Below are 16,396 nucleotides of genomic sequence, written 5' to 3' on the forward strand. Positions count from 1 at the left end.
CAATTCACATAATATAACCCACAAAAACTATTTGTATTTCCATCAATTGCAACAGAAACAAAAAACCCTTTAAGCTCACAGATTTTCTCAATTACTTTTGAAGAGGTTGAGAAGCTCACGGGGCCATAAGAGTTTAACTCCACAAATTTTGCAACATAGTGGACTTGGTGATAAAGGAACTGGTCTAGTGCCAGAGCGGGACGTTATTCTCTGAGCTGCATCCTCTGTTGGACCAGCTGTTCAATCAGGATGTGGGACACCTGGCTCTGCCACATGGCTGGAGGGTGGAAATAGGCTTCCCCCAGCTCCCAGGGATGAGAGGGTATTCCAGGGAAGGGTGCTCCCCTGCTCTGTGGGGAGCTGTGGGATGTAAAAGTTGGTCACTGTCAATGGAGCGGGTGACTCAGATCTAAGGACAAGTGAGGGATGTGGAAACCCTCAGCCCATGGCCCAGCTGGGGAGTCTGCAGTGAACAGAAGGTTAATCCTGGCCACTTGCTCTTAGTGAATGCTGGAGGAGCTGATCCGAAGGGAAGGGGTGGTTAGTGGAGATTCATAACCAGCTGAACTAAAACCCAAGCTCTTCCCCCATCCCTTTTCACTTTTAATCAAGCAGGATATTGCTTTTCTGGCTTCCTGTGAAGCTTGGCCCCTGGTGCTGTACAGGGACACCCTTTTGACCTGTGCTCTCCTGCAGTTAATGGCTCAGGCTGTAAAAGGTTCCCATGATCACTAAAATAGGAGGCGTTATTCTCCCCTCCGTAATAGTCTGACAATCTAATTTTAGTCACGCTGAATGCAGTAATGACCCTATATTATCACAAGAAACTATTAAGTTGCCAACGCAAAGGTTGTTCCTATTGATTTTCTTCTAAGGTTGTCATGATAGAGCACAACTAATGAATGGAAATCCCCAGTCTAAATAATTTCTAAATAAATTACTCTCATAGAGCTTTTACTCTTAAACAGAAGAATTGATTTAATACTTCAGTGGCTTTTCTTCTTTCTAAACTTGCCATTTAGCCAACCTCAGACTACATTTATGAACCAGGCTTGTTCTGTTTCAGCTGGTTATGAGTCCCCTTCAAGTAAAGCACATGGAAGCTCAGTGGAGAGTGAAGAAGTCCCTGAGGGCCTGTGTCACAGAATTAAAGGGTTTCTTTTTACATTCCTGGTCTGTATTAGGTAAAGATTTGGGTTATGTGCCCTGCAAACAAACATTAAGAGACTGTTTTTACTACTTTTTGAAGAAAGGGGATTTTTCAAACTTCCAATTCACATTGCAGGTTAAGATCTGTGGTATAGACAGTCCAGTTTATTTTCTGAAGCTGGCTTGGGACATCTATTTCCAAGACTCCGCCCAAGGCCCCAGGTATATTGTTTGGCTGTGTTCAGTCAAATAAAACAATTTCTGATTGTGCCAACTCTCTTCAAAGCATTTTACAACTGCAGAGAAAATATTTTTGTCAGGATTATTTTCACAGCATTGAGGAAGCCTCAGTGCAAATGTCAGTCACTATGGGACAGCAGAAGGGCTTCAGCCCAGCTTCAGACCAGCTAGGACTTAATGCTTATTTTTGGGCTGCACTTCCTTGACTTAGTGAGGTTGTCCCCAAATCTTTCATCTGGGCTGGCTGAGCATCTCCTGAAAAGCACTCAGCTTCATCTAGAGGTCTGAAGGTGACCAAGTGAGTGGGTGTCACCACCTAACCCTTTGAATCCTGCCTGGACCATGCACATCCATCCGCATCTGCTATGTAGCTTCAAGCTCTGCCAGCTCTCACACTTCCTCCCTTGGCTAACCCAGATCTTTCCTCACCCAGTTAAACCTGGAAATTGCAGGGGGGCTGGGTCTCTCTAATTGCTGACACCTCCTCATTAGCTTCCATTGCTCTCCCAGGGGAGCCCTGTGCCCACCCAGCTGAACTGAGAGCTGGGGCTTGCTCAGCTGCTCTCTGGTTACAGTTTGAGATGTGCTTTGTTTCTCACCGGTGCTCTTGGGACTTGGGCTGTTAAGGGAACATTTTTTGTCTCCTGTGTGCTGTGGCTTCCCTGCATGGCTTTCCTGTGCCTCTCAGGCAGTACCCACTGAGTAACTTGCTTTCTCCAAGAATAACCACTGTGGTAGGAGCAGTTTCCTCCTCCTGCTTTGTAAAAGGCAAGTGCCTCCTACTGTTTCTCCTTGGAGGATTAGTCTCATTAATTTGTGTTGGTTGGAGATCTACAGGGCTGAGCTACTCATGTCAGTGAGCTGGGATGGATTCTGGGATCTCATCTGATTCGGGTCCTGCTTCTGCACATGCCTGTTGCTGAGCATTCCTCCATCCTTGGAGCTGTGTCCTGAGATGGCCTCAGGCTGTCCAAGGCAGGTGCTTGCCAAAGGAATTGACTTTAGAGGGGTGATTGCTGCTAAGATGAATGCGGATATGTTTGTGCAATTATCCAGCAGCCTCTGATTACCCGATCCTGAGTCATTATTCCAGCAGATAATTTACACTTCCCTGCCACTTCAGCACGAGAGTGGAACTGGCTCGTGACAGCAATACTGCTGACTCAGCTGTTCTGGGGACACAGTTCTGGGACTGGCTTGAAAATCTTGTTTTTTAAAAAATATTTAGGTGTGGGAAATCTCTTCCTGATTAACATACAAAGAAAAAACCTATTGCAAACCAAGGTGGGTGTCCATACAGGACACAGTCCATATGCCAAGGATGGTGTAACTCCTGAGAGAAAACAGCTGGAAAAATGTAACAGGGTGGTGCAGTAGCACTGAGGGGTCACAGTCTGGGACTAATCATAGCCTTTGGCAGACCTTTAGTGTTTCTCTGGTGCAAATTTTATTCTTGACATTTTAATCTGGGGATAGATATGGCCTGAGACAAAACCTCAAATTTTGTGACAATTTGGTCCGTGCCTCCCTAGACCTTGGTCTAGGACCTTGGTGTACACAATATTTCTACACCAAGATTTTCTGTAATCAAGACCTGTCTCTTAAGTCTTTGATTTCTCACACTTACGTTTCATCTGTGAATGCAATTCCAAAGTACTCCTTCTCCTTCAGGTTGAAATGAGATGCCACCAAGTCAAGCAGCTCCTTGGCCAAAAGCTTTGGCTGAAAAACAAAAATGAAAGAAAGTGATTAATGAGGAGAATTGGATAGAACTGCAGTGTGCCTGAGGAGGAAAGCACTATCCTTGAAACTACTCCACAGCTGTTGCTTTTATGTTCCCTCTGGTGTTCAAGCTAAATCTGCAAGGAACATTAGCTCCTTGAAATGAGCAGTAGTTTCCCTCCTAGGTAAATACTAAAAACCTGGCAATTCTGACCTATTCAGCACTTAATGTCTCTGCAGACAGATGATTTGCTGCCTGCCAGTGCTTGGATCTACCAGGACCAGCCCACTTCTGCCTCTCTGATAATTTTACTTGTTAAAGCTTTTTATCAAGGGCCTTTGCAAACACAAGTCAAACACCCACTCTCACACACAGCACAGATATATGTTCATAACACTAAGAAAATACATAGTGCCAAAAGATAGGATGTGACAGGACCAAATGAGAAGTAAATGACAGAACAAAATAGTTTCCCATTCACTATTGCTTGTCATATAGTGATAAGGATACATCCTCAAATTTAGGCACTTGGAAGGAAAGACAGGAAAGTAGCACACACTTTCAAAATACTCTTTGTAAGGCAATAAAAGCCAAGCTCAGAGAAACAGAGGATGGTTCATTACTGCCTTTTCTGCAAAAGCTTAATTGTCTTTTAACTCTAATGTGTTCTCCTGATTCTATGAATTTTCATCTGCTCTGCTGGGCTCTGGTTCTTCCAACCAGATTTCTGAAGCCTTGGCAATAGCACAGCTCTCGTCCTGACTGTCTCTTGTAGGAAGCAGGGGTACAAAGGATCCAGATACTGCAGCCTTGTAATAGCCCCAGATGCCAGAGCTGCAATTGTTACAGCAGCACTGGCACAGATGGGGTCAGAGATCCCAACAATATTCCCTGGTGACCACTTAGAAGGATTTGGTCTACAAATCTCTGTGCTGCAAACCTCAGTGAAAATAAAACTGTCTGCAGGCTTGACTGCCCCAATGAGTCTGCCAAGCAGCTGAGTCAGTTACCCCAGACATGAACCTGTTGTTAAATGGAGGTGAAATTATAATGCTGTGTAGAAAACGGGTGGCAGGGACATCAGAACCCTGCTGTCCTAATCAACTGCTCTGTCCTAGAAACACAAACACAGCTATAGTAGAAAAAACCCTCTGTTTTGTACTAACTTTCAAACAGATTCATAAGACTCAGACTCTGAAAATGTCCCTAAACCCAGCACTACCACAGTATCTGACACAGCTGGGACAAACTTACTTCTCTGTATATTTCCCTGGCATTCATATGAGCATTACAGCATTTTCTATCCACTCTATGGGGACATCCAATGCATGGGAGGTTTCTAGATCATGCCAGCAATGAAAGAAACAATAGCTATGCCTAAATGCAGCCCTGGCTTAAGGCAGCCTCTGAATGAATATGAGAGAGGTTGCTGTGTAGGGGGACCAGCCTGGCAGATAACAAATCAGTAGTATGCAACCAGCTTAATTTTAATTCCCAAGTCAAACTTCTCAAGTACAACTATTCGAGGCTCTGCTATGACAACACTGGTGACTGCATTGACCCTCTCTCCTGAACAAGCTCCCAAATGGTGCTCAGAGAGGAATGGAGCAGGCATGGAACCATGGTCAGGTCCCCTGTTCCCCTGAGTCCAATCAAAGACCCAAGCAAAAGCACACCAGCTACACCAGACTCATGGGGGGCTCCTCAGCTACTTCTCTCCTGGCATTGTGCTGGCTGGGATGGACATTTGCAGCATCCCTGTCTCCTGAAAGATGAACCTCTCTTTGTCAGAGCATTCAAAGGACAAGCTACAGTTTGACTTATGATATACACAAATATTGTGATGAAGAGGATGGCAAGACTGCCAGGTGAATTCAGAGATACATGGGCTCAGTGCAGGTAGTTACTGGGGGCATTGGGTGAGTTTTCAGCTTAAAAACAGACAAACAAGCACAAACTTTTGAAGGAGAGAGGAAGAGGGGTTTGTTTCCTGCTGTCAATATACAGTTTGAAGCCTTGCTTTTCCCCTGCCCTTGCCCAAGGGTCCCTGCTCCTTTCTCTTTTAGGTGGCCCAAATTCTCTCTGCACCAGAAAGGGATTTCTTCCCAGCCCAGGGCTACAAGAGGAGGAGTAGGAATACATGGCAGGACTGACTCCTCTATGGCCATGGTAGGGACAGCTGGTGGAGGTGAATCCAGGCACCCCCATGCTGGAGTGTACTGCAGGATGGGAGCTGCGTGGCTGTCACTGCCTGGTGCCCAGTGCTCTGAGTGACTCAGTTATTTGACAAACAAGCAATTGTTCTGCCAAGCAAGGGAGTGAGCCATCAGTCAGCCTGGCCTGGGTGTCCCACCTAAGAGAGCAGGGGTGGGAATGAGGGGTGAAACATGCCTCAAACACAGCAGGGATCTCCCAAGCCTGGGTTAAGCACATGGAAGTTACAGGTTGAGCTTTTGCACGAAAGCAGAACAGAGCAATAAACAGCTGATGTGTAAGAGGCTGCCTGTGGACATGGGGATGGTGTGGATCCCTCTGCTGCAGTCAGGCAACACTGCCACAAGGGACACTGGACAAGGGAGACAGTCCCTTCTGTCCCTTCTGCTCTTCAGTCACATCATAGAGAAGTGATGCTCAATGTCCCTTTCCCCATGCACTGATGTATCCACCCCCAGCTATCAAAGAGGAGCAGCACCCATAACCACCAGCTTTCACCCACCCACCCCAGGATGGGTAAAGACAACATGCTGCTTCCTTATTTCTGCTGAGACCAGGCTGAAAAAGCCAAGAGAGGTGGTCAGCATGATGTGACAGCTTTCCCATGCCTACTGCCCAGAAGTGGATGCTCCTCTCCCAGCACAGCCTCCTGAGGCTCAGCAGGGCCACGATTTCCAGTACCCTCACAGTGGGGCCTCCCCCAAAGCCTGTGGTAGCAGATAAGGCAGGATAACCCTTTGCCTTGCAAGATAAGGGAAAAGAACAATAGATGCAGACCCAGCACTGGAGTGGTGCCAGGTTAGTTTCTGGGCCAGAGTCCCTGAAGAGGCTTATAGCAGTGAAGTTAAGCCCTGCTAGTCCCCTCCAAGATTACTTTCCACTCTCCCCTTAAGCTCCGCAAGGTTATTGTCCTTTCCAGTGGAATGACTCGGGTGTCCTCCCAACACAGACAGGCAACCTGAGTGTTTGGAGAGGAGGAAGAGGTCTTCTCCAGGTGGTAAAAACTCCTCAAGGTAAACCTGCACAGCCAGGCAGAAGCTGAGCTGCAGCCTGTCCTGCTGTCTCAGGAGAGACCCGCGCGCTGGATGTTCGCGGTTAATCTTCTTGCCGCTCGCGATGGGAACGGCTGAGCAATGACCTCCTTTCATGAGAGCTGCACAGACAAAGAGCTCATTAGCAATGCCTGTGGCAAGTTGTTTTAATTCATTATTAATTTCTGGACTTCATTTTCCAGAGGGAAAATTTTGCATTAATAAAACTTGCATCACAGACACGTTGAAGGAGATGAGGACTGGTCTGTGAGAGCAGGGAGATCAATAGAAAGTGGGCCTGGGACCCTGTGGATTCAATACAATTGGATGGTCAGCAAGATGCACCCTGTGCATCCCACAGAAATAAATCAGAGTAACAGGTGGCATTCCAAGTAGAAGCTGAACCATGTCCTCAATGATGCAGAGCTACAGAGCTGGACTGTCACCCTGGGAGCTGCCCAAGTAGATTGGAGACCCCTCTGCATCTGCTGCTCCTGATTCCCTTCCTACCTACACCTTCCTGGCATCCTCCACGTAACCTGTATCACAAAAAGCAGCCTGTGGGGCTGTCATAGCTGCAGCTGGCTGGCCTGAACTTGGGATGGGGAACACCAGCAGAAATCCTTCACCTGGACTGGTGAGGGCTGAACATGCTTTGCTGGTGGGGTAGGCTGTCGGAGCAGCATTACACAGCCAGGGAATCCCCTGCTGCTCCCTCCTGCTATAGGACCCTCTTTGCAGAAAGGCATGTAAAGAACAGTGTTCTGTAAATCAATTTCTTTTGTTACTAGAGAAATCAGCAGGGACCCAGTTGTAGTCCCAGCACACTGGAGCTGTGGCCCTGGGGAAGAAGAGTCTGTTCCTGGTAAGTTCTTACTTCTGCCAGGAGGAAAGGCTGAGGGACCTACACTCCTGTGTATCTGAGTCTCTGGCACAGACACTGGCCATTTATTATCCAAACCTGCTCCTGAGGCTTCTCTGCATGGCAGTAACCTGAGTGCTTTCCTGTCTCTGGATCCATACTTGTACTCCCCAAATCCGACTTCAGCCTGGAACAAGTTACATTTTGCAGGCTGGACTTCCTGGACTTGCAAACATGATATTTTCTATAAAACCTCATATGTCAGGATCCACCTGCCAGGTATGATGGCACAAAACCTTGTTCAGGGGACTCCTGATATTCTGCAGAGCAGACAACTCTGCTGTGAAGTCAAGCCCGACTTCAGAGCACTCTGAGGTTTCTTCCTTCCCTCTTGCAGAGGCAGGGGAGCAGAGATGGACTCATTAGGGGCTGCCTCATTATTAGTAGAATGACCCAGACATCCTTCCCTGCTCCCTGGGCCATGCCAGAGAGGCTTGTCTGAAATGATAATGCTGTGCCTCCACAAAGCCTCAGCAGTGAGGAGCACAGTGAGCACATGGCTGAGGCTCTCTGCAACCCTGCAGGCTTGAAGCAGTGAACTCATTCCCTCCTTGCCCTCCAAAACAGCTGAAGTTTGTTCAAATAATGACTTAGAGGAAAGGGAGAGCTTTATTAGTGGTGTCAGGAGGTGGCAGGGAAAGGACTGAGCCTTAGTAGCAGCTCTGTGACTTGAACTTGCCATGAAGAAAGATGATGAAAAAGCACCAAAGGCAATGCAAGAAGGTCCATATGGGATCACACTTGGCTGACACTCCAAGGGATGTCTCCCTGCAATTCCCCATTGCTTAGAGCCCACTCCACACCCTAGACTACAGGCACAGCCTGTGGTAGCAAAAACTACACCAAGAAAACATCAATGCATGCCATGTCCAAGCTCTGTCTGTATCTCCTTGCCTCTGTTTAAAGGAGAACTCAGCACTGGCAAATTAACCACAGGGGATGAGTCTCTCTTCCATGCATTCCAGCTATCTCTGCACAGAGGCACTCTACAGGTGTCTCTTCCCAATTAGACTTGATGGCAACTTCCCTGAACAACAGCAGAGCATAGAGAGCACTGCAGGCAAGTAGGGAGGGGAAGGACAAGCCTGAGAGCTCCTTGGAAAAGGGAAGCTGCACGAGGAATGATGATTCAAACTGATCCAATGTCAAAATCCCAGAGTTTCATGGCTCTTTGATGTATTTATTGGATGAGCTCATATTGGCATGAGCTCATTAATATGGGCTGCTGTACCCACTGGGGGAGCAGGCTGGGGTCTGCTCATGGGACACCTCCCCAGTGCTGAAAAGAGGAAAAGGAGGATGTGAGATACATGTGATGCAGAGCAAGACTTTGCTGCTCCAGGTGACATGAAAACCCCATTTTGGTGCCTCCTAACACCAGCCACAGCCACTGTCACACAGGTTTAGTGATAATACTGGCATGTTATGGGCATGTGCCAGCCACAGGATGAAAGGAGGAGGAAGAGGGCTTCTGGGGAGATGGATCTCTTATAGACTGGGAGAAGCCTGACCCCAAGCTGTAGGGAAGGGATGCCATTCAGAGGGACCTGTACAAGCTTGAGAAGTGGGTCCGTGGGAACCTCCTGAGGTTCAACAGGGTCAAAACCACACATGGTCAGGGAAGCCCCTGGCATCTGGTATTACCCAGAGACAGGCTGGGCAATGAAGAGATTGAAAGCAGCTTTGTGGACAGGGACATGGGGGTACTGGTGGATGAAGAGCTGGGCATGATTCTGCATGTGCAGCTCAGAAAGCCAAATGTGTCCTGTGCTGCAGCACAAGAAGCGTGGCCAGCCAGTCAAGGGAGGTGATTCTTCCCCTCTACTCTGCTCTGGTGAGATCCCACCTGGACTGCTGCATCCAGTTATGAAGCCCTTAGTACAGCAAAGACAGGGACCTGTTGGAGTGGGACCAGAGGAGGGTCATGAAGATGACCAGAGAGATGGAGCACCTCTGTCTGACAGAGGCAGAATGGGCTGTTTCTGCCAGTCATTGTGAAAAATACAGCAGAAACACAGGCATTCCAGTATTAAATACTCAATATAATTAAAAGACAATGTTACTGGGATTTGAGCAGAGCAAGGAACTTTGGAATCATATGTTCCCCCAGTGGAAAGACAGACTGCCCACTTTTGGCAGAGAAGCATATTTCTCTATGACAGCTTCCCATTAAGCTTAGAAATGAGTGAGTTATGGAGAGAGATTATCTATCCACAGTCCAGCAGTGCCATGAATAAAAAACAGATGACACGGTATTAGCAGCTGCTGGTGTGTCCCTAGAAACTTAGGCACACACAAAGTATATTTCATTGTTTTATTAACTGTCAAACAAGCCTATCTGTTCCCCCTCCCCCATGTCAAGGCTTCTCCCTAATTCTCTGCAGCAGGTGGTTTCTGGGTAATGTACAGTTTCAATGTATGGACAGACACGTGCCACCCAAGTCCATCCAGCACAGACACATGTTGTGCTGTGGGAACCAGGTATCTAACTCACACCAAGCAATGCTTCACTCATTGAGGTTAAAAACACTGCTACCATCCACTGTCTCCTTGCTGGAGTGACTTACAGTGCAATAGAGCACAAGAATGTAGAGATGAGACACTGCTAAGCCAAGTGCTGCAATGCTAAAGATGTTCTGCAGGACTGGGGCTCAGCACTGATTCTGTGCCATAACCCAGCTGTGGCCAGGCACAGGCTCCAGGACTCAAACCTCTGGTATTTAGCTGTGAGCAGGTTTGGTTTCTGCAGGATGGACTGTGAAGTGTGTTCAGTTCAAACCAGCCTCTCAAGTCCTGTTGATTTGGTCAAATTTTGCTCAGCATTCAAAGGTTGAATGTTTGAAAAACATATTTTTGGTGGCTTGGGTAGCAAGGTAGGCTGGGGAATGCGTGCAGTGTGGCCAGTCCCTCAGCAGGAGAGGTGAGGTGGAAAAGGAACAGTTTGCATGAATGCAGAGCAATTCCTCCTGTAGCTGTGCCAGGCAGTCCTACCAGGCAGGGAACAGCGCTGCTTCTTGGGTCTGCTGGAGCCTTGGGCTGTGTAATCAGGAGGAAATGAAAGTGCCAAATGCTGCTTCATGAACAATTCTTCCCCTCCACCGACTATTAGCATTTGCTAATGAAGCAAACTCCAGGTCCTCCCCATGAATTAGATCATCTGCAAAAACCAGACACAACCCTATGGTCCAACACCACGGAGATAAGGGCAGTAAAGAAGCTATACAGGCCCTGTGTGTTCTGACTCTTTTCCTCAGGGCTTTGACACTCACTGGCAGCAGCCTTATGGACTTTTACTCCTTCCCTCTCCTGCTTCCTCATACATGGAATATTCTTTCATCCGCAGCCACTGAACTGTCCCTCACTTGCAGTTCTCCTCTTGTCAAACTGGGTCTGCCAACAGCTCCATCATCCTCTTGTTTGACCCATGCCATGCATTTCCAAGAAAAGAAAAACCCGAAGTCACTCCATATAATGTTGTGTAAATACCCAGTAAGGGCCTTTTTGCTAATTATGTCATCTGAATACAGGGTAATAATACTGTACAAAACTGCTCAGGCTAAAGCTTGGGGCTTTAGGGGCTGCAATTCCCCTTACGGGATAGAGCCTCTATTCCTCAACTCCACGTTATGTCAATTTATGGAGTGCACATAATCAAAGCAGGCTGGGATGTAGTTGGGTGAAAAATTATTCATTGAAATGCAAAATGCCTGGAGAGGGAAAGCCTTATTTTTTATCATGGAACAGCTGAACTCTGTCAGTGTTGGGGACTGGCGGCAGGAGCACGGCTCGTGCTGGCACAGGCAGCACCTCATTCCCAGAGTTAGAGGTTGGCTCTAAAAATCTCTTTTCTTCATTTACATAAGCAAATGAGACAACTTGCCTCCAGCAGCTGCCTCGGGAATGTGGAGGGTGGTGACAGAGTGCCATTGACGTTTTTTCTTGGAAAGTCAACACCCGCAAGTCATGGGAATTAAGATTTATTAGGGTCAGAGAGAAATAGACAAAAAAATTTCCCAAGTTTTCTAAAAAAAATCTGTTTGGTAAAAGGATTAGAAACACCCTACTGACAAGTTGCCTCAGAAATATTCACAGATAGCTGCATTTGTGGGCTCAGCTGATACCTGACACTCCATCTCTTAATTCAGAAGGCATTGCTGATACTCTCAAATTCTCCTGTATATTAGCAATGGGAATCTGCTTAAATAATTCTGCAGTCACAAAAAGCAAAAAGCATGAGCTGGCCAAGTCTGCATGGCAAATTCATGTCAAAACCAAAATGAGAAGCAGTTGGTGGGATGAAAACGAGACTTTTGGGTCTCTAGCATCGCTCCTCCTTTTCTTATCTGATGCAGAGGCAGCTGCACTCTTCCCCCATTCAGAAGGGGTCTGTGTCAATGCCCAGTGACCCCATTCCTCTCTGTTGCCATCTGTATGTTCCCACAACTCCTGCAGAGTTTTCAGTGACTGCATCCAAAGAGGCCAGCCAGCTGTGACTGGTACTGGGACAGGAAATCTGCTCCATGCTCAGATCTTTCTCCCATCCACGACAAAAGCCTCAGCACTTCCCTCTTCCCTCCCTCAGCCCTCTGCCCACTCCATCCCTTCTCTGTCTCCACTGGGAACAGCTAAGTCCCCACATTAAAGAAAGAGCCTGGCTGATGTGCTGAGGATGGCAGAAGGAAAACCCCAGGTTTGGGGCTGATCCTGGCTCTGATCACATATTTTTTGTCCATAGACCTGAAGTACAAGATTTGGTGCCTTAGTGCCACATGAGAATCTGGCTCTCTGTCTCCTGCAGGGCTGGGGAGAGGAAAGGATTCTGTGCCTGGCTTTCAAACTGATGTCCTGGTCTGCCCTGACTGCGTGGGGTGCCAGCAGGAGCAGCACACTGTGAAGTATTTCTTCCTGGGACTCCCCAAGAGTCTGCATCTCCGGGCTGTGCAGTCTGGATGTGAAGGCTTGCACATCCAGAGTATCTGTGCCAGGTCCCGTGTCCCCCAGTGCCCCTCCTGTGTGCCAGAGTGCTGATCTGTGCCTGCACAAGCAGTCCTTTCTGCACAGCATTTCCAGAGGAAAGTGGTCAAAATCCTCACATATGCCCCTGGGATATTTTTCTGAGGATGAGAAAGATCACAGAGGGTAACCTCATGTGAGGACTCAAGCCACCCTCGAGTCCTTTCCAACTGAACTGTGGCCAGGAGCATGAACTGAGTGAGAAGATCTGGCCAACCACAGAAGCAAAACTGGATTGGAAGGGAAAGCAGAATTCTTTTTTGGAGGGATTTGATGGAAAGCGTGGAATTCCTTATGCTGACTGATGTAAAAATGGCTTTTGTAGCACTGCCAAAGTCACTGCCAGCTCATTTAATCAGCCATAAAAACATCACTGAAGCAAGTTAAAAAGTTGCCCTAAGTCAATTTGCACATGCAACTTTTATTTTGCTTTATTTAAAACTTTCTAGATTTGTTTTTGGATTATTGGAATAAACAGATCCTTCCTCTATTATCTTTCTTTGGGTTTCTCCCAAATCCTAACACAACATCAAATCTGGTTTGACCTTTACAAGACACTCCTGAAGACAAGGTTGGCTGGCTGCTTGCTCCTCTATGTGCTTACTCCAGCAAGTACTGTGCTTGCAGGAGGCTGCTTTAACTCCATGAGAAGTTTTATAGTAACATCAGGAGCTGCATGCTGTGGGTTAATACAGTTTTAATGAAAATACAGCCCAAATTTGACAGGTTTGACTGATTTTTTTTTAAACTTTCAGGGAATTTAGAGCAAACTTAAGAGGCTAAGTTTGTAAACTAACACAGAAGAACTGGTGCAAAGAAAAGGTACTCACTTATGTGGACCCAAACAAGCAACTTTCAAGCAAATTCAGTTCCTTTAGAGCAGAAGAAAAGCCTGTCTAGGATGATCAGATTCACTAGCCCTTTTAATCATTCTCAATGTCTTGAACCTATTAGTGATCTATCTGGTAGCTTTCCATCTTCTCATGCATGAAGCATCTATGAGATTTGTATGTATAAATGAGAAAAATATGGATGATAGATCAGCAGAGCAGAAGGAAAATACCCACACACAGAAGGACTTTGCATTGGCTTAGGGACATCAGTTTCATACAAGCAGTGGAGTGAAGCATTTGAAGCATTTGTGCTTTAAAGCAAACCATGACTTTCAAGGTCATGGTGGTTTCAGCTTCTCCCACTCCACCTGATCTCCAGGTCACTGGGACTGGGTGTGTTTGGCACTTGGATCTCCATGGTTTAGCAGCACTGGCTATATCAGCACTAGTTACCTGAAGAAGGCCACAGCAAATCATGCTCCCACAGCCCCAGAGAAGCCTGGGTAACCAGGCAACCCTTTCTTCTTTCCCTCATCCTTACAAAGAGTCAGAAAAGTCTAATTTTTCAACACAAAGGCATTTAACCTGTGGAAGATGCCCCTGCAACAGAGATGGATTTCACTGTCATTATCTGCAATCAGTTTAAGCAAGCAATGATATTACTGAGGCTAAACATATCTCATGGTTTTGTCACAGAACTGGGGACTCAGATTTTTTACCTTCCTTTGCACGAAACGTACAGCAGTGATGGATACAGAGGCCAGATTAGATGGAGCTCTCCAATGGAGATTGATGCTAAATTAATACAAAGCAGCTCAAGATGCTAATTGTACATGCTGGGGAGTTAAGAGGGTTTGTGTGCAGGGCTTTGGTTCAAACCCTTGTCTTAATGCAAAGAAAAAAAGACACAGATATGGCATTCTGTGCAGCACTGTGGGTTGGAAGTGAGGTGGCCTACTTTAAGAAAGTATGCGACAAATTTATTCAGATAATCATTATTGTAAATATTTAGCTTAAAGTACTTTGGATGTTCATAAGTATTTGCCTTTCAGTTTCTGGAGATGTGTATAATTTTGAAAAGGGTAGTCAACTGCTGCAAGAAAGTCAATTGTGTTTTAAATCATCTGACTGTATCACATGTGGCAAATCAAACCTTGAACATGAAGCAAGCTTCAGAGCCAGCTTTCTGGGCAGGAATCCATTTCACACTCAGCTGACAATGGGGCTTGATAAGCGCTCGGCCAGTGTGAATAACCAGCTGCCTTCTATATATATTTCGATTTGGTAGTGCCTGTTGAAGTTTTATATCACTGAGAGATTGTTGGTATTCTTTTAAAGCATTAAACCTACCTTGACAAGGTCAACAACAATTTCTACAGAGGTCAGCATTTTTATTTTGAAATATTTGATCATAATTCTATCAAACATTAAAGAAAGAGTTTGGCTAGGGCACATAATGAAATTGGACAGCTCACACAATCCATTTATCTTTTCGACTGTAAACCTCTGAAGCGCTCTAGTTCATCCAGTTTCAAATCAACTGTAGAAATGTCCATCTCCCTTCATGCAGCCTACAGAAATTGGTGCTTGGAAATGCTCTTGATCTGTTATTGCTGATGTGGAAAAGGAAAAATAATTTCCCAAGACATACTAGCTTAGCTGCATTCTTATGTTCTGTTTGCTTTTGAAAAATCTCTCCTGAATGAGGATGTTTATTTCCATCCTCATTCAAAGTCACTTCTTCATTGCTGAAAATATTTAATAAGTTAAGTGAATGCTTATTTTTGTAGTACATTTTCTAAACACATTAAAATCATTTATTTAAAAACTCCTCTGTTAGCAAACCCAACGTTAATAAAAGTAAATAAAGGAAATAATAGTGCTAGGTTGGATGCATAGGATTAAGTCATCCTGGTTTATTTCACACACCAATTCTGAATGCAGGGAAATGAATTAAACTTAACAAGATCTACAGCCTCATGTGCTGAGACTGGGGAAGGAGAATGCCTGCAGAAGCATAGTGGGTACATGGGCTGCATTCATCTTCTCTATCTGTACTCAGGGATGCAGCCAAAGGAGCTGGCTCCACCAGTAGATCCTCCATACATCCAGCACTGTTGGATTTCCCTCCCCTAAGGAACTGGTGAGTTGAAGCATATTGGTCTTCCTGGATGTTCTCATTAGTTTAATTATCTGTGCTATATTAAGAACATACCACAATGTTTTGAGCTTCTGGCTTAACACACTCAAATGTAAGTCACTCTATGAAAATTCTACACATCAGACAGACAGTTCTTCCCCTGGGAAGGTCAGGAGAGAGAGGGGCTGAACTTCACTTGCCAGTTGTTGGTTATATTGCTCACTGCCTGATGGCAAAGCTCAGATGTTATGGGGAGTCAAGTGGTCAGGGTAAGAGAGAAATGGGATAGCCAAGGAAGCTGCTTTAACCTTGAAGTCAAGTAAAAGGGTGATGGATTGTGTAGGTCCAGCTCCCAAGGCACAGGAAATCAGTGCTACCCCATTTATTTCCTTGCTGGTAGTGTGGCTTCCTGTGCCTCAGTGTGGTGCCCAGGTTCACCAGTGGTGGCTGGGACTGGCCCCTGACTCGGCTGGGCCATGGGGCAGGGTCTGATACACCTTGTCCTGTAGGACAGAGGGTCCCTCCACTCTGGGTGAGCACTCAAGAGGAGACTTTGCTTCTTGAGTCAGCAGAAGATGCAAGACATAACCAAGGATTAGGTTTGTGATGGAACTGTGGTTATTTCAGAGGGAATGGAAAAAAATCAACAACTTTTCATCTGCAGAAGCAAAAACTCACCCTGCCTTCAGCACTTCTGCAGTCTTCCCTACTGAGTCTGTACATTCAGAGCCTACATATGAAGCCAACTTCAGTGTGTGTGTCCCTAAGAAGTGAGGTTTTCCATACTTCACTATGGAAAGTCCAGCATACCTTGGAACACAGTGAGGAAGCTGCCTGGACCCTCTGCTCTGGTCCCCTCTGTCAGTCACAGCAGCCACCACATCCAGAACTTGCCCATGTCAGCAGCAGAAGGACAGGCAGAGGACACTTCAAGAAGCAGATCAAGGTCCAGTGGGGAAACCTTGGGCACAAGCAAGTTCTGTCTCCACTTCTAGATGGATCATCCTGGTGCACACCAGGGCAGTCAGGAGCCTAAAAGGATCCTACCAGGCCCCTCCTCACAGCTCTGTTCTAATGCCTTATAGGCAACCCTGAAGGTGAATGGGAAGGGGACAAGGATGCTGGGCTTCA

The 16,396-nt window shown here is 46.3% G+C and overlaps 1 protein-coding gene across 7 annotated transcripts in view; it reads right to left on the reverse strand.

Moving 5' to 3' along the window:
* The window catches only part of FRMD4A (FERM domain containing 4A), a 357,683-nt gene that overhangs the window by 93,289 nt on the left and 247,998 nt on the right, over positions 1-16,396 (reverse strand). For all 7 annotated transcript variants that reach the window (XM_039730872.1, XM_039730873.1, XM_039730877.1 and 4 more), the window contains one exon: positions 3,017-3,111. In XM_039730872.1, coding sequence (XP_039586806.1) covers positions 3,017-3,111 — 95 coding nt within the window. The remainder of the gene's footprint in view (positions 1-3,016; positions 3,112-16,396) is intronic.

The sequence above is a fragment of the Passer montanus genome, unplaced genomic scaffold, assembly GCF_014805655.1.
Source record: "Passer montanus isolate IOZ18808 unplaced genomic scaffold, ASM1480565v1 scaffold74, whole genome shotgun sequence".
Lineage (NCBI taxonomy): Eukaryota > Metazoa > Chordata > Aves > Passeriformes > Passeridae > Passer > Passer montanus.